The following is a 25,338-nucleotide window of genomic DNA, read 5'->3' as shown; positions in this document are numbered from 1 at the left end:
TCAACATGTAAAATCCCCATATCTTGGTGGATTTCTAGACACTTGAGATCATAGCACTTGGTAACTTGGAAAAAACAGTTTGGGTTTGCAAGGACAGGAGTTGAGCAGATTGGCTTGCATTAATAGAATTGCACTGACAGTGTTTCTTATAGGATTACTGAATAATTTTTTAATAAAATATAGATTTTATAATCAGGAAGCCAATACTAGGTACTGGAACAATAGTACGGAGGAGTTAATTTTTATTTCTACAGTGTTAAAAGTGCACTTATATGCTGGTTTATTTACATCTTGGGGAAAGGCGAGAGACTGCAAAATAGGGAGATTATTACTACTTTCTTTTTTAAAAAAAGAAGGCTTAAGGCAAATTTTAAGACTAAAATGTTTAAGCAATTATAAACAAGGCTAGACCCTTTGAAAAAAGTTTAGAAATATTCTTAAAATAAATTTTTATAGTGTTAATTTTGTAATAATTTATGTTTTGCTATACTCAGAGCTAACTGACCGGTATAGTTTCAGAAACAGTATGAAACTTAGGAAAGTTTAAGCAATGTTTATATTTTTAAAATGTTCTTTGAATTATGTTTTTATTGTACATTTCTTCAGACTGAAAAATGTGTACATATCTTTGTTATTTTTGCACAATTTTTGTCTTGTTCAGTTTTAGGAGCAGTACTATGTTGATTTTTTTAATTTATTTTGAGTTATAAAACTGCAGGAGTTTTAAAATCTCAGTAACAAGGTCATCCTCTGTAATCAATGAACTGCTATTTCTAGTTGTTGGGGGAAAACAGTGGTTGTGAGATTCAGTGGTTGCTTCTGAGAAATAATGCTAATCAATGACTGAAGGAGCAATTTTGTAGTTTTAGGAAGCTTTAGCTCTTTCCATGCATCTTTTAATTGGAAAGCTGGAATATGGAGCCTGTCCTTTGAATGCTGCTTAATTTTTTTTTCAACTGGCTTACACCTGACAGCATTTCAAGAACATTAAGCACCCAGTAAAATCCCACAGTGTTCTTTTATCGTCAGAGGATCATTATTTGATTATATGTATCAAAAATTTCAGCCTGAAAAGTGAAATGGAAGTAAACATTTGAAAAAAATTAATACAAACTGGACCAGCCTATAATGCATTATTAGTGTAGCATTCACTCAGTAGTTCTTTTTCTTCCCCATATGCCTGAAAATCTTGTGATTTGTTTCCAGCAATAGAGGCTCAGAAGCTTTGGTTGTTACACATACGCAATGCATAGGCCCGTCAGCCATAAAAAGCGACTTGGATAACTTGTATGCCTTCTTTTGTATTGATGTAAGAATTGTAAATAGTGCTGATCGACCTTTGTAGAGAATAGTTTATACAGCATATTCTATTATTGCTGATTCTCAGTGAACTATTGTTTTAAAAAAAAAGAAGAAAAAAAGAAATTTTTCTATTTACACCTTATATTTTGTTATGCTGTTGACCCATGGCACTTTAACAAAACTCTGTGGGTTTTGCATAGCTGGTCAGTCATGGGATATATTAAATAACTGTTGTTGCACAGAAATGAATTTGCACCTGCTATATTGTGCTTTCCTACTACAGATTTTAGAACCTTTTCCAGAAGACTTTTGAAGAAAGCATGTCCAATCATTCTAAGAAAAAAAAATGCCATACTTGTACAGCCAATTTCTTTTCTACAATCCATATTTTGTAACACTAAGTATTTTCATTCTTTGTCCTGCACCTTTATGTATTAGCAGTATCAAATAGAATTCATTCCATGCTTGTGATAATTGTAAGCAGAATAAATGTCTAAAGTAGGTGTAAATAGTAAATTCTATGGCTTACAGTTTAAAAAAGGAAAAACAGAACAAACATGTATCTGATTGATACTGCCATGGTTCAACACCGGGCCTGGAGATATTCTCTAGTGAGCGATTGTATTTTTTGTTTTTTTGCTTTATTATTATTATTTTTTTTTGTAACATGGCTTTGTAAATAAAATAATTTATATGTTTGTAAGAAACAGATGGGTTTTGTCATTATTTATCTTTGCAAAGCAAAAATTATATGTATTGCAAGATTGCCCTTTTTCTTCCCAGAGGCTGAAATAGACTGTGCAAATAGCCAGCACAGAGAATCCGACTGGTAGTTCAAAAGATTGGCCCCGCTGTCTGTACCAGGGCTGAATTGCTCTGGGATTATTTTTGGCATTTGTGTCTAAAATATTTCTGTATTTACATGTTAGGACACGTGTGACGATCCACTACTGAGGTTGTTGCGCTGATAAATCGGTTTTAAATTCCTTCGCTTAGCTGAATGCATTTTCTTATTTCTTATCAGCGTAAGAATTAACTTTGCTTGAGCTGCTAGATTTAGGAATTCTCACTTCGATGAACAGTACAAATTTATAACCAGTCTTTTTATCACTGTTAATACTAAAAGTGCAACTTTTATCTAGGCATTAAGATTCTTGTTCTGTGTAAAGCCTGTTCCAATTACAGATCAAATGAGACTTAAATTGTTCATTGGCTTGTCAGCACCGCAGAGAGGATTGCAGGTTTTTTCTCTCACAGCAAACCTCTTCTGCAAATCTGGGGAAGATGCACATTCTTATACTCCTTTTATGAAGTATCTGGAAACTCAGTCTTGGAGATGCTGTAAGGAAGACACAATTATGGTATGATCTTTTTTAAAAGCAATAAATTTGGACTGCAAGCTGCGTTTTTCTGTGCATACACTTAGAATTGGCAGAGGAGATAGAAAGTTGGCCTGCATTACAGGAAACAGCAATTAGAGGAGGAAAATTTTACCTTCTAGGTAAACAGCTTTTTGTCTAATGTCGTGCATCTTCTGATGCATGTGGCAAAAGCTAATCCTGAACTTTCAATTTGTGCCGTGGTCCGAGCTGCTTATATTTTGAGAAATTTTTTTAATCTTGAATTTATCTTTCGTAGTATAGAAAAACCAAACATCATGAAGTAACAGTAGATACTGAAGTTTCATCTGATAGAGAGTGGTCTGATACAGCTGAAGAGTGACATTCTGTGTGTAAGATACTCTGCTATTTCTAGCAGCCATTAGAAATTAAAGCCACAGCCAAGAAAATGGAATATTGCAGCCATGAATTATTAGTTGCTTGCCGTCATTGCCCATGGCCAGCAAAGGTCAAAGACCACCTAGTTTATTTTCCAAATATGAATCTGAGTCTTTTTTTTAGCACTTGCAGGTTTGTTAGAATGATTTACAAGCTGTTCTCTATTTGGAGTTGGTTTTCCCCCACCCTTTTTTGGGTTATGAAACAATTATTTTGCTTGTAGCAGTACTCTTTGGTTTGTATTATCTAACGTGCTCTAAATGCCACTAGTTTCAGATGGAAGCAGATCACACAGTAACTTTTTTATTCATTGAACTCTAGTTTTTATGCTTCTGTTTTTACGACAGTAATATTTATTTTAGAAGAAAGTTGTTGCTGTCTGCAACTAGTATCTGTTTTGCTCTTCCAAATCTGTCAGGATTCATAATTGGAAGAAATGCCAAATACTGATTCCAGAAATATTTGGAGGAGATTCATCCAACAGATTCAGACCTTGGAACACAAGAATGTTTATTTCATGCAAATTTTTATGCTGTTTTGCTCCTTGAGTACCTCTTGAAAGCTACTACTCAAAACAAGTACAAACGTCTTTTAAAACATACTTTCCTAAGTAGAAGACAAAGCTGATAATTCAGCAGCAAGTCGCTGTTTGCCCTTCGACCAGAGAATCCATGCCAGATGGTATGAATACTCTTGTTCTCATTTTGTAATGCATCACAAATGACATGGGCTGAATTCTTTTGCATGTGGTTTTTTTGTTGTTTATGACTGACCTGCAGAAATATTTAAGTGTGATCTGCTCTCCCTACAGAAGGGAGAAAGGAAACTTTAGGGAAGCTTGCCAGAAATAACAGTCAGAATGCAGGAGAACTTGATTTGATGGTAACGATACCAGTAGGGATTCGAGATGCTGCACAACATTCAGCTGCCCTGTTGCAGATTTCCCAAACCTGAAAGATTTCACTCTGAAATTGAATCTGAGTTTGATTAACTTCGAGCAGTTACTAATGGTGGTTGATGTGATACCACACAAGAGAGTGGTTTTTCAGAAAAGTTGTCTAGCATGAGGAAGGTGTATTTACAGAAAGCCACAGGTATAAAGGCCTGTTGATGTAAATTGAATGGCCCGATGAACTCATGAGTGCAGCCCTGGGAGTCCTGTGTCTGTGTCAGCTATTTCCAGCCTGGCCTGTACTGAGGCAGAGGAGGGACTGTCAACAGAGTAAGCATCACTGCAGAAGAGAAACATCATCCCTTCCCAGTGGCAGATTTACTCAGTGCTTATTTGGAGAGCTGTGTCACGGGTGAGTAGACAGGTCGCTGGAAAAGAATTACTCAGGCTCAATCCTTTAGCCTTTTCCACGACAGATGCAGAATATATAGGCCTCTCGCCTTAGTTCTGAAGATGCTCTCAACAGCCTATGCAAGAAACTTTCCCTTCTGGTCAGCTCCACTCTTAAATTGCAACAATTTGCCTTCCTTTTTCTTTAGTTCTCTAATTTTGACACAAAACCAGTTGGGGGTGGGAGAGTGCCTGGGGGTGTGTGTGTGTTTTTGTTTTAATCTTCCCTTGATTCCTTCCTTGTTAATTCTCTCTAGGATTTGTGTTTGGACCCCATAGCCTGAGCAGTAATACCAGCACACTGGGCTTGTTTCTTCATTACCAATGAGACACCAAGAAGGTGCAGAAAGCTAGTTTTAACTTGTGTTATTTTGCAGAGCGCTTCCAAGGCCTACAGCTTCACACTCTAAGCATGGATGCTTCCCAAGAAAAAAAACATTCAAAGGCAAATGCTCCATTTGTGTTCTTTAACCTAGAAAAAGCCAAGCGTATGTTTGCTCCTGAGTACCTAACAGACTCTGTGTTGGGCCTTTTGTTCCTAACAGGCAATTGTCTAATGCCTCTTCTACTTCGTTCCTAGCATATTACTGGACCACTCACTCCCATGACCTCTACTATTGATCTTCTAATCCCAGGCTCCTTTCATCTGCACTTAAATGCCAATGAAGCCTGGAAGATACTAGCTGCTCCATCTCAAGCTTCTGTCCAAGGCCTTTGCGCCCAGACAGGCCTTAAAAATCCCTTATAAGGTTGCCAAGACAGGAAAAGAGGAAAAGAAATTGAAGCACCAAGTGAGTGGGTGAGCACTGTAATGAACCTCTGACTCCAACTGAACCACTTGACCTGACTTAGGGGGACAGAATAGCAGCCTGCCAATACCTGTGTGGAGGTCACCAGGAGATCAGAGCCAGTCTCTTCAGTGCTGCGTGGTGGGAGGGCAAGAAACAATGAACGTAAGCTGACACAAAGGAGGTTCAGACTGGATGCAAGGGAAAACCTTCCTGCCATGGAGACAGCCAAACATTAGAACAAGTTGCTTAAGGAGAGGTAGGTGCAGTCTCCAACTTTTGAGATTTTCAAGCCCAAAATGCCTAAAGCTCTGAGCAACCTGGTCTGACCTCAGAGCTGACCCTGCTTTGAGCAGGAAGCTGGACTACAGACCTTCTGTCCTATGATCTAGACGTGAAGAAAGCAATAATGGTGTTCAAACTCCTCTCTCGAGGACTCATCTTTTAGAGTCATTTTCTTAGAAATGCTCCCTCAGGCCTCCTTAGGGTATTTTCCCAATACCAAACCCTCTTTATTGCTTCGTCTTTGTTATTCATTAACCAGTGTTTTTTGGTAGCAATAATTCCCACTCGGAGCTGGTGACACCCAAGACCTTACCATTGGTCTTTCTCACTCTACTGTGGCTTTCCTAGAAAGATATTTCACTGTCTTTTTTCCAAATGTCTCTGAGATATACCACAGTCTCCTTTGAATCACTTTACCTGCTTTGTGTCTAAGACAGCATAGGATGAAGCAGAGAAACTACTGTCCACTCTAACAACTCTTGTCTTTTTACGTTCATGGAACAAAGCACTTTGGATGTTCTCCAAGAATGTTAATCTTTTGAGGAATAATGAACATCTTTACACTAAGGATGGCTAACTGTGTAACAGACTAGATGGCATTATTTTCTAAATCTACTATGAAATCTACTACCACAGTAATCAGCACATTCTCTATTATAGCATGTGCACTGTTGCAGCTTACATGAAGAGCATGTCTATTCTTGACACCTGTGGGAAACCATCTACATGGACATTGAACTCCACCAAATATTGATGCACCCAGGAGAAGTTTGGTCTGTGGGGGGTCAGAGAAACTAAGGCAATGGAGATGGATCTCTGATCTCTACCACCCTAAGAAGTGTGAACCCACTCTTGCAGATACTGCTAGAAGCATCTGTGGTCTTAAGGGCTATGGGCTCAGAGCCACTCTTGAGCAGGCAAATATACTATATATCTCAAAGAATGAAGACTCCTACTAAGTATGTTCTTTTTTTCCCGTTGCCTTCAGCAAAAGACCCACTGTAGTTCTAAGAAATCAGTTTCTTGGGTTTTCAGTTGAATGAAAACCCAAGGGTTTTTTTTCAGTTCTGTAAGAGCGCAAAGTTTCCTGATATTAAACTATCCTTTTTTTGTGACCTATTCTTACTTCTCTTTGACTCGGAAACAGTAACTGGAGTGTTTTTTCTAATTCCTGATATTTAATTCTTCTATGATTTTTGATGGCAGGTTTTGTCTTTATTTTGCAGTTGACTGAAAAAAAAAAAAACAAACCAAACTCAACCATTCACAGCTTAGCCTTAAAACTGCAGGCTTTTGTTGTTGTAGAGGGGACTGGGATGGCAACATGGTGGAGGCACAAGTGACCCAGGCTACTTCTGTACTACATCAAGGACAATTTCTTGACAGAAGTGCTCAACAAGCTGAGTCTGGCTATGCTAGACATGCTACTCACACATAAGGAAGGGCTGTCTGGGAACATTGACATTGGTGGCAGCCTTGGCAGCAGTGACTACAAGATAGCAGAGCTTAAGATTCTGAGCGAAGTGAGGAAGATAAATACTCGAACTGCAACCCTGGAATTCAGGAGAGCAGACTTTGTCTCCTGCAGACATTTTGTGGGCGGAATCCCACAGAAGACTGCCCTGAAGGGCCCAGCGGAGCTAGCTGGAACACAAGAACAGTCCATTCTGACATGCAGGAAGCTGAGCAGACATGGGAGAAGGCAAGGGTGGCTGAATGGGGAACTCCTGTCTGAAATCAAATCCAAAAAGCGAGTATACAGACTGTGGAAGCAGAGGTGGGCTGCTGGAGGAATACAGAAATGCTGCCTAGGCATGCTGAAGCAGTAAGAGGAAAGCCAAAGCTCAGCTGGAGTTGGAATTAGTGAGGGATGTGAAGGGCCCTTTCTGTATGTTAACGTGGAAGCAAGGCTAAGGAAAATCTGGGCCCCACTATGTGGGGTAGGTAACCTAGTGACAAAGGACATGGAAGTGACTGAGGTGCTGCCTTTGCTTCAGGTTTTGAGAGGTTTGTACTTGGGTCTTTGGGCAGTCTGGGGAGTGAGGTACTACCCACATGAGAGGAAGCCTGAGGTAAGGACTACTTACCCTGGATCTATACCAGTCTACAGAGAAAGCTGGGCAGGATTCAAGGATGCAGGCTGATACCACTACAAGGCTGCTATCATCCTTGAAAGATCATGGTGAACAGGGTACAGGGTTTCTAAGGACTGGAAAAAGGCAAATGTAATGCCCCTTTTCAAGAAAGACCCAGGGACCTACAGGCTGCTCAGCCCACCCCCAGTCCCTGGCAGATTATGGAACAAACACTCCCGGAAGCCATGTCCAGACAACATGGATTTACCACGGGAAAACCATGCCTGACCAACCTGCTTGCCTTCTGCAATGAAATGACTGCCTCCAGGTGCTGACCAGAGCGCAGTGACTTGTTTGACCTTAGCAAGGCTTTTGTCACCATCTGCTTCTGTATTCTCACAATAAAGTAACAAGAAATGGATTCAAAGCATGGACTATGAGGTGGGTGGAAAATAGTCTCAGCAGCAGGGCTCAGAGGGCTGAGGGCAGCCATTTGGAGTCTGGATGGTTGGTTGTTACTAGTAACATGCTTCAGGGGTTAATCCTGGGCCAAATAATGCTGAAGGTAATTCTGAAGGGCTTCATTACTGTCCTGGATGTTGGGATGGGTTGAAAATTCAGAGATAACATCAAATTGGGGGTAGGGAGGTGATTGATACAGTAGGGGCAGGCATGTCCTTCAGAGGGACCTTAACAGGCAGAAAACTGGGCTGACAGGAACCTCATTAGGTTCAACAAAGACAAATGTGGAGTCCTACACCTGGGAGGGAGGCATAAACCCATGTCATTGAACAAGCTGCGTGCTGACTGGCAAGAAGACAACTTTGCAGGAGAAGGGGCTGGTGGACAAGCTGAACGTGAGTCAATAATGGGCTCCTGGGATGCTGAAAGCTAACCACAGCCTGAGCCGCACCAGTAAGAACGCAGGCAGCAGTCAGAGGGGACTGATTGTCACCCTCTGTTTTGGCACTTGTGAGGCTGCAGTTGCAGAACCATGTCCAGTTTGGGCCTTCACCATACAAGATGCAGCATGCATACTGAAGTGAGTCCAGTGGAGCGCTACCAAGATGATGAGTAGCTGAAGCATATGATGTGTAAGGATATGTTAAAAAAATGTTTTGGTCGGTTTTAAGACAAGAAGATTAAGGGGGGAGAGGAGTCCGAGTGCTGTCTTCAGCTACAAGATGGGTGATTGTAGAAAAGATGGCGCCAGACTCTTCCTGGTGGTGCACAACAAAATGGCAAGAAGCAATTAATTAAAAATAAGGTAGAGCAAGGGGAATTCTGATTAGACACAAGGCAAAAATTCTTTGCAATGTAGCTGAGCACTGGAACAGGGACCAAGCAATGTTGTGGAATCTCCACCTTGGAGACAGTGAAAACTTGACTGGACACGGCTGTGAGCAACCTGATGTCAACTTTGAAATTAGCCCAGTTTGGGGGAGGGGGAAGGTGACCACATGATCTCCAGAGGTCCATTCCAACCTAAATTATTCTGCTGTTCTACCAGTAATGTGCTGGGTTTGGCTGGGATATAGTTAATTTTTTTCAGTAGTAGTAGCTACTGAAGTAGTTAGCTGCTAGTATGGGACTATGTTTTGGATTTGAGCTGTAAACAGTGTTGCTAATACAGAGATGTTTTCTTATTGCTGAGCAGTGCTTACACAGAGCCAAGGCCTTTTCTGCTCCTCACACCACCCCGTCAGTGAGTAGGCTGGGGGTGCACGGGAAGCTGGGAGGGGACACAGCTGACCCCAACTGACCAAAGGGATATTCCACACCATATGACATCATGCTCAGCATACAAAGCTGGGGTAAGAAGGAAGTGGGGGGATGCTCGGAGTGATGGCATTTGTCTTCCCAAGTAACCATTACATGTGATGGAGCCCTGCTTCCCTGGAGATGGCTGAACACCTGCCTGCCCATGGGAAGTGGTGAATGAATTCCTTGGTTTGCTTTGCTTGCGTGTGAGGCTTTTGCTTTCCCTGTTAAACTGTCTTTATGTCAACCCACGAGTTTTCTCACTTTTACTCTTCAGATTCTCTCCCCCATCCCACCGTGGGGGAGTGAGCGAGCAGCTGTGTGGGGCTTAGTTGTCGGCTGGGGTTAAACCATGACAAGTAAAGGAAAAAAAAAAGTTCTGGCTGTTGAGATAATTAATACCCAGAAGCTTAAAGTTTCTGCTGTTAAGCACTTTCCCTTATAAATGTGTAGTGTAAAATCCACTGGCAAGAAACTCACTTGTATCTTGGAAGTCCTTGAGGATGCTCAATGGAAGGATGCAGTGGATCTCTGCCCACACAGGTCCAGGAATGGCAGGACCCAATCAGGACAGCTCCACCCTATGCTCCCTAAGACAGAGTGCTTTCTAATGTCCTTGTTGAGGAGGGGCAGGAGCAGGTAAAGCCTTAAAGGAGCTGCTACTCAGCATGTTCACAGTAAGCGCATGGCACACCTAAGCACCTTTCCCAGCCCTTATTGCTCCTGTCTCTTCCCACAGCCCTAGACTTCAGTCTTCTAACACTCCCATTTGGAAGAACATGTCCATCTGCCTGTTTCCCCCAGCAAGACGAATACTTGTTCTGCAACCAGCTTCTTACCTGACCTGCAGTCCCTGTTCCTCTTCATTACAACCCTTAAGACTCCTGGTAGTCTGTTTAGTCCTATGTAATGAGTGAAAAGGCTTATGTTATTAATGATATTCTGCAAAAGGCTCAGCTTCTGTCACAACAGGTATTAAGTCTTTCAATCAAATTCAATTTTAAGTAACCAGGACACTTTAAACGCATGAAAATAGATTTGATCCTTGAGTTCTTGATTAAAACTCAATTAGCAGCACCTCTGTTAATTGGAACCAGAAAACTTTCAGGTGTTTGTCAAATCCTGTTTTCCTTAGTCACCAGAAGTTCAATTTCTCTTACCAGGTGAGCTTCTCACAAATTGCCCTAAACTGTCATATTTTTAGGACTCGTATATATAGCTGATATATCATTGTATGAACTGAGAATAACAAATCCCCTACATGATGCATTATCAGGACATTTTTTTCAAGGAAATAAATTATGTTTTCTTAACAGTGTAATGGAATTTAAAATACTATTTCTAGCTGTAAATCAAATTGGGGTTTGCTCTGCTTAGTGATTTTTGAACCATTCCTCAGAGAAACACACTTCAATTCCTGTGTTTATTCTTAAAATTTCAGCCTTCTACATATGTGTTTCATATCGGTTATCTTTGTTGGCCACTAACGGAGAAACTTTCTTTGCCAGATGCTGTTTTCCCTGCCCCAAACACTGACTCACCTACCTTTCTCTCCAGTCTTTCATTCACTCCTTCCTTTCCACTCAATCTTCCTGTCCTTAGGTTCTCATTTTCATGAAAATATTTTCCATGTCTTTATTTCTCCTCTGCTGGCCAGCTCAGTCTCTTGTCTCTACTTCTCTGCACTTCAGTCTACACCTTCTCCCCTCACTCTTCGTTAGGAAAAAAAAAACACCTTTGCTAGTGCTTTGCAAACTCTTTTGAAAGATGTAGAAAAGTCAAACGCAGGAGTGGGTTCAGTAACTATGAATTGCATTCCTTAGGAAAAGGAGGTTTCCATCACTGCCAGGTAGCTGTCAGGGGAGGTAACTGTTGAGAACCTACAATTCCTCTAGCCCTAATTAAGACTTGAAGCAGATAGCATAATCAGTTTAAAATACTAAAGAATACAGAAAGAGCATGGCTGTACAATCTCTGCCTTTCTCCCACTTCTTCCTCTAAGAAAAAAAAAAAAAAAGGTGAATTCTATCAACGTGTTGTCATATTTCTGTTTTGGCAAATAGTTAAATATAGACAGTGCTAGACTTTTTTACAGGAATAACATTTTTTCTTTACTATATGCTTGTTTATAACTGTCTATTTTTATTTGAGGGCAGATGGTTATGTCTCTGCAATTTGTTTGAATTTTCTTTTTTTTAGTGGGTCACGAGTATCTGTCTCTCAGTGACATTGCATAGTACAATAAGGCTCGCTCTTTGATGTCGCTTCTCTGTTTGCACAGGCTACGCTGCAAACCTCAATAGTGATTTAAAGATGTAAAACTTTCTTACTCAGAGTTGCTAATCATCGATTCACTTATCGAGCACATATTACCCCGTTCCACTAGATGGCACCTGGACATTTTGCTGTCCGCTCGCATTTAAGTAGGCTTGACCAAGACCGCCTTTAGCGAGGGAGTCCCGGCAGCGGGCGGTGTACGGGAAAAATCAAAAAGTGGAGACTGCATTGCCGCATGTGGAAGGAAACGTGGCCAAGGCTGAGAACACTTGCATAAATGTTAAATACAATAGCGGGCAATTTGCTTTCCCCACGAATTAATGCAACTGCTGTACAAACTCGTAACTTGGCTGGAAGCGATGATTTTTCTCTTCCAGTGCTAACGTGATGACATCTAGGCACATTAATTTTTGCTTCCCGCTTTCCAGCCATTAACCCCGGGGCTGCGTGGCCAGTGTAAGTAAGTCTCCGTAACCCGATCTGCTCCGCCTGACTCCCCGGGCTGACGGGGGGAGCACCACAGCGGCCGCTTTCCCTCCCGCCCCGAACGCCGCGGCCCTTCTCGTATTGCGCCGCCTGCCCTGACGCCTGTTCCCCGCCCCGCGCGTACCGGCAGCGCCTGCCCTCGCCCTTCCCGCTGCCCTCCGCGCCCCGCTCCGGCTCCGCAGGCCGTCCCGCCGGGATCGCCTCACGCCGCCTCTCGGCGAGGCGGGAACGGCTGTTAACGGCCGGCGGGCGGCGGCGGGGCAGCGCGCGCCGTCGCCCAGCAACGCGGGATGGCGGCGGGCGAGCAGCAGGGCCGCGACTACTTGCAGCGCCACCGGATCCCCGCGCTGCTGCAGCGCCTCGCCGCACTGCTGCTCTACCACCGCCCCGGTGCGGCGCAAGGGCCGGGGGGGGGAGGGTGGAGAAGGGCCGTCGTGGCCTTCGGTCACTAGCTGAAGGTCCTGTGTCTGCGGGCAACTTTGCTTCCGTGCAGAAAGGCCGCGCGAGTTCCTGATCCAGGCACTGGAAAGGGTGAAGGCTGGAAGACGAGCCGAGGGGGACTACCCGTACCTCATGGACGAGGGCAACCTGGCCGCCATGTTCGGCTTGCTGGATGTTGTAGGCCAAGGCCGCATAACGGCAGCGCAGTACAGAGAAGGTGCGTCTCACCTGAGCAGCAAGTCATACTGAGGTGTTTGTGTGTCTTTTTGCAGGGAATTATTAAAACAGTTTCAAAGCTACACATACGTGTACTTCAGAAGTATCCACGCATCTGCCAATACACAACCTGGAACTTGGAAAGTTTAAAAAGTGACCTTTGTTTAAGTTGTGTATGTTTACATTGCATATGTTTGCCTTTTATTATAGCTAGGTCACTTTAAGATGTTAAATTAATCTTTCTAAGACTTGCATAAGAAATTCTCTTTCTTTAACTTTAGCTCTTAAGACTTTGGGGCTGAGCACTGGAGATCTGCAGTTTGGAGATGATGTGAATATCACCCTGGATGTATTCAAGGAAGAAGTGTAAGTTTAATTGAAAGAAAGAGGGCTGTTTTTTGGGGGGGTATGCACAGGAGATGTTTTACTGAGATTTATTTTTTATTTACAAAACCACATCATGGAAGGACTTGCTGGTTTAAGCTTAACCCCTTTTCTTTGCATTGCAAAGATGTAAAAAGGTCAGTTAGTGCCCAACCTTGCTTGTCTTGCTGGAAACTGAGCCAAACCCAATGTTTTCATCCCCACCTCAGTTCCAGGACCCTCTCAGATTACCTGCCCCGCAGGTCAGGCAGACGGTCATCAGCAATGACCTGAACCCATCAGGGCTCAGATACTGATCTAGACCTGTGCAATAGTGAAGCAGCATTGTCATCTTTGCCAGAGGTGAAGTACCACAGTACAACAGCTGTAGATGAAACAAGCTCAGGGTTACAATCATTTCTCATGGCCAAGGTACAGTCCTAGGGGCAATTTTTTTGGTAACTGTTGCAATCACGAAAAGTAACTGGAACTAATTATCATCAGTGTTAACTAACTAGAATTTTTTTTTTTTTCTGTCTTAGGAAGAAAAAGATGCTGGAGAGCTGGGCTGTGTATTAGTTTGAGCAGCTCTGTATATTAAAAATGGGCATTTTGCTCAACTTTTCATCTTCTACCCATCAGCTACTGATAGCCTATTTTAAGCAGTGCTCGCTTCCTCATTATGCCCTCGTTTCAGCCGATTGCTTAAAAGGACAAATGACACGAACTTGTTCATGTTTACCAGGCACTAGCAGGGTATCTTTTGAGAATTGTTTTTTTAAAAAAAAAAAAGTAGTGTGTCTCTTACACAGCTAAAATAGGATTTTTGGAGTTTCCTCTTTCAGTTTGTAGCTTTCAGTATTCATTGTCATTACCATTGAATAAAATTAAGAGTTGCGCTGTTTCTTAAGTTGTGGTGTTGCTTTTTTGTGGAAAGACCAACTTCAGCAAGTTACGACAAATGCCCACAGGTGAAGAAAGGTAGCACTTCCAAGTAAAATGCTGTTTTCAAACTTACAACACAGTATTTATGCAATTCTTATCAAGAAACTTTAAAAAAAACTAGGAGAAACTCTGGTACAGCAAAGGAAAAAAGCATTTAATTAGTTTAAATAAAGAAAACAAAGTGATATATTCCTTCATTTCTGCCTTATGTGCTCTGTTTATACACATTTTAATACAGAACATCCATTACCTGGGATTTAGATAGAGATGTAAAACATCTCTGTTTAAGTGAAGGTGGACCAGTTCATAGGGCAGAGTTGCCCATATTGTACACCAGTGTATTTACACTGTGAATACGCTGTCATCCTTGGAATGATGTTACAGCATACAGCATTGACAAGGCAGACATAACCTTAGAGATGAAGACAGGTTTGGCTTCTAAACACAATGGCAAGGTGGCCATGGAAATAAGATCTGTGCCATTAGAAGCCAAGTCAGTAGCATTTTGAAATGTTTATTAAAACTGTACACAATAAGGCATAAGATTAGGTTAAACCAGTCATTTGGCATACACTATTGAACAAAATAATCCAAGTATATTACAACATATTTGCTTTGCTTTTGTTTGAAATAAGTAATCTAGAACAAGATATAAACCATTTCTGAAGAAGTCTTTATTTTCCTGCATTTGGCCAACTAGCTCTCAAATTGAGAAGAATCTCAACATCCTGTTGAGCTAATTTATAAACTCCAAGTTCATTTAGTGCTGCTGTCGCAGACGGCTGGTTTGGCTTTAACATTTCACTTTCTGAAGCTGACTGTAGCACATCCTTCAGAAGCAAGGCAGAGCCAATATTCAGGTTCAGGATAATGCAGGCTTCTTTTATGCTAGAGGAAAAAGTTACATGGATTAATATGAGATACACTTAATTTTATGCATACGGTGATTAACAAAACAACCTCCATGGACTTCTGAAAAGGATCAGAAGTATTGAACTGAAAAGCACCGCTTAGATCAAGGCAAATAGTATACTTGTGCTTACTGTCTAAGCCTTTTCCGTTATGCATGTGTATTTCATAAGCAGCAATATTTTGCCTTCCAGTGCTCAGCCTGGCTTTTGCTTCTTAAGTTTCTCCATCAGTATTGAAAATCATAGAATCTTTGGGTTAGAAGGGACCTTTTAAGGTCATCTAGTCCAACCCCCTACATTGTAAAATGTAAAAATACAGAACAGAATTTACCACTTAATCTGTCCAGCTTTCCCCAGCTACATTTTCCCCTAAGATAAATAGAAACTTCTTATTCAGTATATTTTAAGAGCACAGTTTAGCAGACAGTTGCTAGAATATGAACATTGTCCCTAATTAATATTACTGGGTAGCAGATACCCTGTCTTTGTCACATTGTTTCTAGTCTAAATACAAGAGATAGCCATGCACCCATTATGCATTATTTTTTATGTTTCCTAAGTCCATGTTTCCTCTTATGCTGGGAGTAACATGTATGTATCAATTACCTTTATGAAGATGATGCGCTCAAAAAAACCCTTAAACCTGAAGATACTACATGAATATTCCAATTAAAAAATGCCAATATATATGGCACCTGTGCTCTTCACCACAAAAATGCCACCTTTACTCTTCAAGTGTCCAAGACTGAATGCCATGCTCCATATTGATTTTTAAAATATTAAGATTTCTGCCTCAACTAGCGTAGGAGTTTAGCGCTGCACTCTTTAGAAGGCTGTGGGCTATTTAAAAAAAGACTAACCACAAAGAAGGTAGCAACTTCTTATCAAGGAGAGCAACTAAACTGCTATGCAGGGCAATTCTGAGCTGGAACATAGCTTAAAGTAGTCTTTCTTCTAACAATAAAGAAAATTTATTGTGTTTTAACCATATCCTTGAGTAGTTTCTTTGGCCCCAGTTCCAAAAGTCTGTGCTACTTCTCTTCCTTCTATAAGTTAATTTATCTAGACATCCTGACTGCACAAAATACTCCAGACCACATGCCACAGTCCATTGCTGTCTGAGTACACAGAATCACAGAATCTGTGAATCTGCAGAATCACAACTTTCCTAGTTGCAAACATTGGAAGCCACGTATTTTAAGCGTGGATCAAAACTAACTGTGAAAAAAATCTTGGTGACACATAAAACACATGTATTCATCTAGGCATTCACTTCTGAAATACCGATAGATCAGAAGTTTGCCTACTTACTGCTTGAAGTAGTTTTCTGGCCGCTTGCAATAGTGTGAAAATAAAGGGAACAGATTTCTACTCATGTCAAACTGGAGTTGTGCTGCCCCTCCTTCATTGAAGTGATTTGCCATAATTATCTACAAACACAAAAGAGACACATCTATGGTTTAGGCCAGTCACCGACACCTACACTGTACTGCATAGGTCACATTTTGCTGATACCTACTTCCTGATATATGTATATATCCACTTTCTCTGCAAGCATTTGCCAGACTATTTTGAACAGTGAGTGACAGAGCTGCTGTTCTAGTTGTAGCAAGCGGTCTCGTAGGGTCAACAACATTGGGCAAGCTGTGCTCGATAAAGACATTACTGCTTGCTCTGCTTGAGATGGCAAAGATAACCACCTAAAAGAAATTATCACACTGAAGTCATTATAATGAAGTTATTCATATTATGATAACTGAAGTTAAATTATCCTTTAAAAAAAAACCAAACAACCTTACCCATTTACAATGGTTCAGAGAAAGTTTTCCTCTCCTATTTCAAATCTAAAAGTAATCAGTCTAATGCTACGTTTAAATTTCATTTAATATTAAACTCATGCTTTAGTTATAAATCTCTGAACATGCCATTCAAAGAAACCCCATCTAATCTAGACTAATCTAGAAAATCACTAAGTTGTTGTATTCCTTTTATAAAGTACTTCAGAAATTATACTCGGGAGCAATCATTCAAGAGGCCCTATCAGTCTGCAAAGACAGAACAATCATTACAGGACATTTTGTATTAACTCTTTAAATACAATCATAGGATAGGTTGGGTTGGCAGGAACCTGTAAAGGCCATCTAGTCCAACCACCCTGCAACGAGCAGGGACATCTTCAACTACATCAGGTCGCTCAGAGCCCTGCTATGAAGAAAATAATTATTGTCCAAACTACAGCGATCCAGAATTCTTCCTAGGGTTTTTCAGATAACGTGCCCAGTAATTGTAGAAATATTTTAGAAAACATAGCATTAAAATAGCCTTAGAGTAAGCGCTAAGAGACTCTTCCAAAACTTACTACCCTTTCTATTCAGGAAAATAATTTTGCCTATTAGCTATTCCTACCTTTATTTACCTCAATATTTTTAACAGGAAATAATATTGTAACATAGGAAGAGAGTAAACAGACAGAATCACCTCTCTTTTTTGTACAGCTTTGCAGCATCTTTGACCTCTCTGAAGACATGATCTACTTGACGAGTCAGCATGTCATGTTTCAGGCGTTCCAGGAGGTTAATCATTTCATCGAAGACAGAACTCTCCATCGAAGCCAGCTGCCCTAGCTGTAGTTTACTGACAGCATTACTTTCTGCACGAACCTCCAGTTCAGCCTGCTGTAGCTGCAAGAAGAACTACAGAAACAAAACCAGATATGAATACTACCAAAAAAAAAAAATTTACCATTTGAACTTTTCATTGGTACTTAACAGGCACAGTTCAATAAAGCACTCTCCGGCACATTTATAAAGTTTACATTTTAAGATTTTAAAAACACTTTCTTATCTTTCCCCATGGTCCCAATTCACTGAGAGAAAAAAAACAACCAACACGGTGATTTGTTCCCAGTGATGGAACTGATGTGGGTTTCAGATACAACAGCAGATAGGTAATGGGAATAGATCTAGAAAAATACTAAAAAGATACTTTAAGATTGACAGCAGAATGCTTGAGACGCCGATTTTGACCTTTTAAATGTTTGCAAAAGTAAACCAGAATCTTTAATTGTAATTTGTTTTAGCAATAATTGTTCATTGAATCATAAATTTGCTGGGATGACAACAGCAAGAAAACGGATCAAGTTTAATGTGACATAGTGCTAACAGCCTGTTAGTTTTGCTTTTAAGCAGATCAAGACGCTTAGGTAAACACAGCCATACAATGTGAAGGCTGCTGTCCTATCAACTCAAGATTATCCTCTGCTAGAGCCACAGTTTCCTGTGAAGACAAAAAGAAATTGGAGGCTGCCAATCTCGCACACAATACCTGTTTCTACACGCTTTACGTGTAAGAGTTTTTTGACCTTTTGTACCAATAACCATAGAAAAGTTGAAATGCTACAGAAGAGCTATTCTGCCACCAGGCTATTATATAGCAAAATAATTAATTCCCAGTTCCCAGCTATCAGTGAGTGGCTTTTCTGAGCAACACCTAAACTATGTTGCAAGGCAGATACCCATGCTGAATCCATTTAAGCTAACCTGCCATGGGAGCAGTTCAAGTGTCATGCACAGGCTACCGCATGCACATCAAAGCTGTTAATACTCCAAAAGGGAATGGACTCAATAACTTTTTACAGTACAAAGCATGTAAAAGGAGACTACCTTTTTGTCTGTTCAGATCATTCCATTCCTCAGGCTCTCTTTGCATTTCCCTATAAAGTTTATAATTAATACAACTTAGGTCTCAAACAATAATCTGTCCTTATTTATGCATCTTTCATTAAATCTGAATTTACACCTCATTCTATTTTTTCAGTAATTCATTCTTCTGAATACACTTAGATAAATAGTGCTGAAAATAAAATGTTTGTTATGAAACAAACATCCAAAGTCCATTTTTGTAACTTTTTAAGTAAAATAATTACTTACCACATTGTCAGCCCAGTCTGCCAACACTGTTGCTATGTAGTTAACAGCATTAAGGATTGCGCAGTATCGGAAGCCTAAGGAAGCTCTAGTCTCTTCCTTCATTACTTGAGTTAATCGTATCCTGAAATCATCAACTAACTCCTTCTGTAAGCCCAGGAACTGTAGTTTTCTGGAAGCTGTTGGAAGATTCTTATACCTGTCTGGAAAGACATTAGTAAAATGCTTTTAAGTTTTCCAATACAAAATAAAAGCTTTTCAAAAAGAAACATTACAATCATCTTACTACACAACGTTATGCCTGTGAGAACATCACATAGTATTTAAAACAGCTGACATAGTTTAACGATTTCTGGGAAACTGCTCAATACAAAAGCTGAACATGTAGAGGAATGACATTCTTCCCCCTCCTGATTCCCCTAGAATTAGAATTTTGTGTCCTAATACTTTAAGCAATATGTGATTAATACCACAACATCCAGTTTGGCCCCTAAAGCATACTCACACAGAGTGAGATAGAACCATTGAACATGCAATTAAGTGTCTCCTGAAAACTTTCTTGCTCTTATGTTCTGTACCAAGAAAGCAGACGTTACTTAGTAGCTTCTAAATTGTCACGGATTCAAAAGGAACAGCAGGTTTTTTTATTACTGCATTGTAACAGATTATACTCTCAGGTATGAATGAGTTTTAATATGCTAAATAGAAAATGTATTTTTTTAATTATTGCTTTGCAAACATGTCACTAGCTCAAGATTATTCACGCTTGAGTTAGTATCCAAAATACAAAGCGAACAGGAACAACACTTTTATTAAATCGCAAACATCACAACTTTGCAACATTATCTGGTGACACTGCTGACAATGGATATTTAAGTAAAGAAAACTGTTAGATGAAGTTTTTTTGCTGTTCATTACAAACAAGAGCAATGCCTCTAGATGAATAATTACCTGTTATAACTAACAACAGAGTCATAAATGTTTCAGCACAGTCTGGGACTTTCATTTCATCTACATCAGTGATATCTTTGTATTGTGATATCCACGCAGCCTCTGATGAAAGCATAGAGTCCATTTTCTGGAGAGCAACTGAGATGCACAAGACTTGTAAATTGTTTAAGTATTTAATAAAAAAAATTTCTAACAAAACCCCCTCGAAAATATATAAACATAAAAGCCTTATCTCTAGCAAGTTAATCTTTACATTTTCAGGTTATAAAAACTACTGACGACTGGCTTCATACAAAACCAGCTTCAATAAAAGTGCATTTGCAATTCTGTTAACAACCATGTCGGAGTTGAATCTGGATTTTGTTTTGGTTATTTAATAGTTGGCTTGCTCCTTTCTGATATATTTCCTCTTAATTTCTCAAAAGTTAATACCCTTCCCCTATTTCAACTTAAAGTCCATCCTTGTCTGCACACACATAAATATAACATTTGTTGAAAAATAAGCCTACTGGATTCCATACAGCTTAGGGACAAGAGTCCTACAAACTACAGAAGCACTATTAGTCTAACCAACTTTTAGTCAAAATAATCACAGAGTATAAAACCATATATTTCTTATGTAGTAGCCCTGTCTTGAGTGACTTATCCTATTTGAGAAGGCTATTTGTGTAAGTATACACACTCTTTCTTTCTGATTGTGCAATATAAAGGCCAACAAAATCCAGTGGAAGTCTTACATTTTTTTTCCACTGTTAGCCACCTTTGGAAGCAGGATTCTTCTGACAGAATATGCATGCAACTGGGAAAGCTGCTGAGGTAACCATGAACGCTGTATAACTCTCTCTCAAATAGAAGTACCTCGTCCACAAGGTGACAAAAGAGTGTATCATCATACAACAGGCAGGGAATATCAGCAGCCAGCTTCTCCAAAATCAGCATTACTAGAGCACGAGAGAATTCAAGCTGTTGAAAGAAAAAAGTGAGTAAGATGTCAGAGATAGGAAGTATTAACATGTGCAAACATGTACATAACAAACTGGTACTGAACTGAGTTAAGTCTCACCACATACTTCGTGAAATCAGTGGAAGTGGGCTTGCACCAATATCTGTCAGAAGTTGACTTACATATTCATGTACATAAAACCATGAAAGTGCTTACCCCAGCATTCACTGGAGATCCTGCCTTGTCCAGTATTGGCTGGATTTTGTCATCAAGGAACTTTGCATGATTTCCAATCCACATAAGTACTTGTGTTAAATACCACTCAGGCTTATTTAAAAAAAGAAAAGAGAATCTTAAATGCATGCAAACAAGATTTATTCAAGTGCTACTAATATTTGAAGAGAAACTTCTAGAAATACCAGTCTCTTCCCCTGTCTTCTCTTGATCTCAGATCACGCAAGTCCTTCACTGTGTTCTCCTTAGCTTTGATTTTCATAAAAGCAGAATCAGAAAACTATTTCTGGATTTGAATTGTCTTAAATGCACGAATTATTTTGTTTCTGCTCAAGCAAAAGCTGCATTTGTTATCTCCCCCTTCTCTACTGCTTTCTCACTCATGAGGTCCTTTTTTTCTGCTTCACATACTTCCTCCTGTTCTTCTGTGTGGTCTCTGTTTCTTGGAACAGCAAAAAGGATGCACTCCTGAGAAAACTCTTCCCACTAGCTCAGTTCTTACTGTCATTGTACCCAACCTCAACCCACACTGGAAGTGGGGAATCTATCACCTTGTCATTTCACATTATAATGCCTTTAAGCTTTTTCAGTTTCCACACCTAAAAATATGGGCTGTAGTTTTTGATGAACACTTCTTTCAGTGTTAGTGCAAGCAGAAGCAGTTCCTATCCTCCTCGCTCCCAATAGCCAAAGAACCTTCTGTTGAACTGCACTCACATTCTCTAAATTTTGTGAGCCTGTTTCTCATTTCTGTATTAATTTTTGCTTGCCTACTGAATTTAATCAGGTTTTTTTTTTTTTTGACATCCCCTCCCCAACTTGCCCAGATCATTGTGAACTCTGAGCCTGTCCTCTGCAACATTTGTAATCCCTTCCAGGTTGATGTCTTTCAAATACTTCACATGGTTATTTTCTTTATTCCATTATCCAAGTTATTACTGAAAACAAAACAAAAAACCCAACCCTAATTTGAGCAAGGTCCTGTTGGGATACCTTTCTGATCTGATACTAGATTACCTGTAAACTTTTCTTTACAAGTTTTTTAGAAAAATGGTTTTTCACCTATTGCTTTTCACAAAATTCATCTCTTGAACATAATTTTCCCGTTTGCTTATGAAATAATTTCCTTCATTTCTAAAAAACCTCTTCCCCATTAACATACGTAACGTTACTTTAAAAAGCACTGTAGCAGCAACTATCAGGATTGCAAATATATTTACATTTACCCAAGATTGTCAACACAAGCACAGAGACTTGTGCAACTAAACTGTTACAGAACAGCTCTCAAACTCTGCTGCAGATGAACTACAGCAGCATTAACACATTGAAACCTGTTCCAATGATAATTCTCAGATAATTCTCTTAGAAGACTGAGGATATTTAATACAAAAAGTGAATAAGTTTCCAACTGGTAAACTGGACAGCTCTTGTTGTATGTCAATTAAAAAAAAATTTAAAAATTTAACCCAGAAAATTAATTATATTAGCCTTCAGACTAAGCACATTTTATATACTAACAGCAGAATCCAAGATTTTCAGTTATGTGCAGGTAGCAAAACACAATGCCAACAATGGAAGTCACAGCTTTGTGCAGCCTTTGAGCTCAAGCAATAAGGAACAGGGCAAAACCACTTACAAGGACACAGAGGAAATTAATCAAAGCTTCTGAAGTGATGGGAGTCAGTCTAAGATTGTAGTAACGCTTTCTAAAAGTTCTGGGCAAGAGAGAAATATCACCTGGCCCAGAGAAAATGCTTGCGGCACAGTTTTGAAGAATCTTAATTTCAGAAAGGAAAGTGTTAAAGCTATACGATTTAGAGCAATCTGTTGCTAAATAAATAAATAAATAAATCTGCTTTCTCCCATACCTTGTTTAAAACATTGGTTTGTTTATTTCCAGTGAAGTGATACTTGAATCTTTTCTGAAGAGGATTCAGCATGATCTGTATCGGAAGGATAATGGGTGGCGATGGCGGCAAAGAGTACTTTTCTGGCAGTTGTTTAGGTTCGGTTAACAATTCGTCTCTAAGTTTGACAGTCAAGGACAAATTTAAGTGTTGAATTCTCCCAACATCATCATTTCAATCAAATGGTTTTATAAAAATGAACATTTCTTAGTTCTACATCATTGTCTGAAGGCAGTATTATGCAATCAATACAATTCCTCAAATATGAAGGATACTCAAGATATTTCAGTTTATATAATATTTAATACGACTCAGGCTGCTAAGGATTATTTATTCAATGACAAGTCACTGAAGTCAGAAAAAAAAAAGACCACAGAAAACCACCATTACCAGTACCAAACACAGGGGTTGTCCAAGAGACAGGCTTATCCATATTTGTTAAAGGAGGATAAGATTCATGAGATTAATAAATGCAATACATGTTTTCTCATTTTCATGTAACTGATTTAAGTGACCCAGTCTGCCAGATCAAAATTGTTACCAACTCAGGGTTGTGTAGAATGGCCTTGTATCTTCCCACTCCATGATTAAAAACAAACCAAAAAACAATTATAAAAAAATTGCTTGGTTGAGCTTTAGCTGCAATTTAATTGACACAAATAAAAAAAAAAAAAAAAAAAAAAAGAACAGGATGAGCAGCAGTGCCTTCTGATTAACCTCAAAGGCAGGCTACTATTGCCGCATAATGAAAATCCTTCTGTCGTCTCCCCTTTCTTGCAAAGCCTCCTTCCAAGACATGTATCTTTAGCTTTCCCTCTTTTCCTTCTGGGATGGGACATATTAAAGTGATTAAGGCTGATTTCAAATAAGGCTATGAAAGGAAAAGCATTAACTGTGTAAAATAAAATATACATCACCATTTTTTTATTAACATGGGTGATCTTGCTGAAGCATGCAAAGCCTGATCCTCATGAAACCGGAGCTGCCAGCTACCATAAGATCACTAGATGGGATGACTGAGTTACAACGTTGCTACTGACAAAAAGGACAACTTTGGCACCTGGCATTTTCTAAATTAAAAAAAATTACATTCTAATGTTAATACAAAGTAACATAAATTTAAATCATCGTCTGTCTTTAGGGAGAACAAAATTTGTTCTTGAGAACATGCTTATCTGACGTGTTATTCTTACTAAAATACACAACTATTTAAAAGGATACGAGGTTTGCAATTTCAGAAGCTGACAAAACAACATCTCCAAATTGTTGTATACATCAGGAGCACTGGCTACTGCAGAAAGGCCAAATGCCTGAGATTGCGGTGGTCCCACAAATGGCCAGCGGAGCTGGGTTAGTACCTCTTCAAAGTCACTGCGAGGCAAAACAAGCACTTCAACACGAACTTACAGTACAACACAACACAAAGATGAGGGAGTGACAGTACATCTCTTACCTCGACAATTTGTCCTTAAGAATTTTATGCCAGAATTTAACAGTGGATCTCACAAAAGCAAGAAGATGGCAACACGATGACTCCTGAAGTTTAATATCCAGTTCTGCCATGAAAGCTAGAGTACTGGCTGCCTCTGGAACGTTGTTGGTCATCAGATACTGCTGAATGCTATCACTATAAAATACACAAAAAGTCAAGGCTAAAAATTCATTAACAAAAATAATAATTTGTATATTGAAAAATGCAGATAAAACTTTCTCAAATGTAAAACACGTTAATGGGACAAACAAGGTTACCAGTCTCCGAACACATATGCAGTACTCAAACTTTACCTTAACTCTTCTATTCGTGAAATCCATTTAAGATAGGACAGGTGTCGTTCAATCTCTTCTACTTGGCTAATCAGTACATTGAGATCCTCCATCCATGGCTGAGCTTTCAGCAAGTGGCTACTGATTGAATCAGATAGAAGAGTTTCTTCCTCCAGAAGCTGACTCAGAGACTTTTTAGAATCTTCTGCATTCTTTAAGGCATTCTGAATTCTTTTAGGAACTTCTGATGAAACTGTAAGCACCTACATTCACAAAGAAGTACTAAGTCTGACATAAAACCACTGTACTACATAGAGTATGTATGCGAGTATATAGAGTGTGTATGTGCAATATTTGAGATATTAATACATTGCTTTAATTTAGTTACATATACTTAATCAGTCATACAGAATATTCAAAAGAAGCAGGGGGAACGAAAGATGCTTACCTGTTCTTCTAACCGCTTTTTATTTTCAGATAGCTTATCAATAAGGTTGTCTAGCTTCCTTAGAGAATCATAGTCATTTCCAACTTCTCTTTCCACAAATTCAGAAACGTAGTATGGGATATCACAATGATCTAGATCTCTACTGACTTCTTTCTTTCTAACAGCAACGGTTGCCATGTTTTCTTTCTCTGCAAC

The 25,338-nt window shown here is 39.6% G+C and overlaps 2 protein-coding genes across 2 annotated transcripts; one reads left to right on the top strand and one right to left on the bottom strand.

Moving 5' to 3' along the window:
* Nucleotides 1–12,384: 12,384 nt before the first annotated feature.
* Nucleotides 12,385–13,935, top strand: EFCAB10 (EF-hand calcium binding domain 10; the record flags this gene model as incomplete). The annotated part of the gene is made up of 4 exons (XM_082006929.1): nucleotides 12,385–12,484; nucleotides 12,588–12,752; nucleotides 13,033–13,117; nucleotides 13,657–13,935. The coding sequence occupies 4 exons, from the start codon at nucleotides 12,385–12,387 to the stop codon at nucleotides 13,691–13,693; spliced, it is 387 nt and encodes a 128-aa protein (XP_081863055.1). The 3' UTR covers nucleotides 13,694–13,935.
* Nucleotides 13,936–14,733: 798 nt separating this feature from the next.
* RINT1 (RAD50 interactor 1) lies at nucleotides 14,734–25,320 on the bottom strand (the record flags this gene model as incomplete). Its single annotated transcript, XM_082012618.1, has 13 exons — nucleotides 14,734–14,947; nucleotides 16,282–16,400; nucleotides 16,490–16,670; nucleotides 17,449–17,663; nucleotides 18,900–19,099; nucleotides 19,848–19,985; nucleotides 20,585–20,810; nucleotides 21,007–21,117; nucleotides 22,893–23,049; nucleotides 24,153–24,302; nucleotides 24,385–24,558; nucleotides 24,717–24,958; nucleotides 25,144–25,320. 13 exons carry the CDS (start codon nucleotides 25,318–25,320, stop codon nucleotides 14,734–14,736), a joined length of 2,304 nt encoding a protein of 767 aa, XP_081868744.1.
* Between the last annotated feature and the right edge of the window lie 18 nt (nucleotides 25,321–25,338).

Source organism: Phaethon aethereus (assembly GCF_964289735.1).
Source record: "Phaethon aethereus genome assembly, chromosome: 1".
In the NCBI taxonomy this organism is placed as follows: domain Eukaryota; kingdom Metazoa; phylum Chordata; class Aves; order Phaethontiformes; family Phaethontidae; genus Phaethon; species Phaethon aethereus.
The sequence above is the reverse complement of the archived record's forward strand: the minus strand, read 5'-3'. Positions and strand labels throughout refer to the sequence as shown.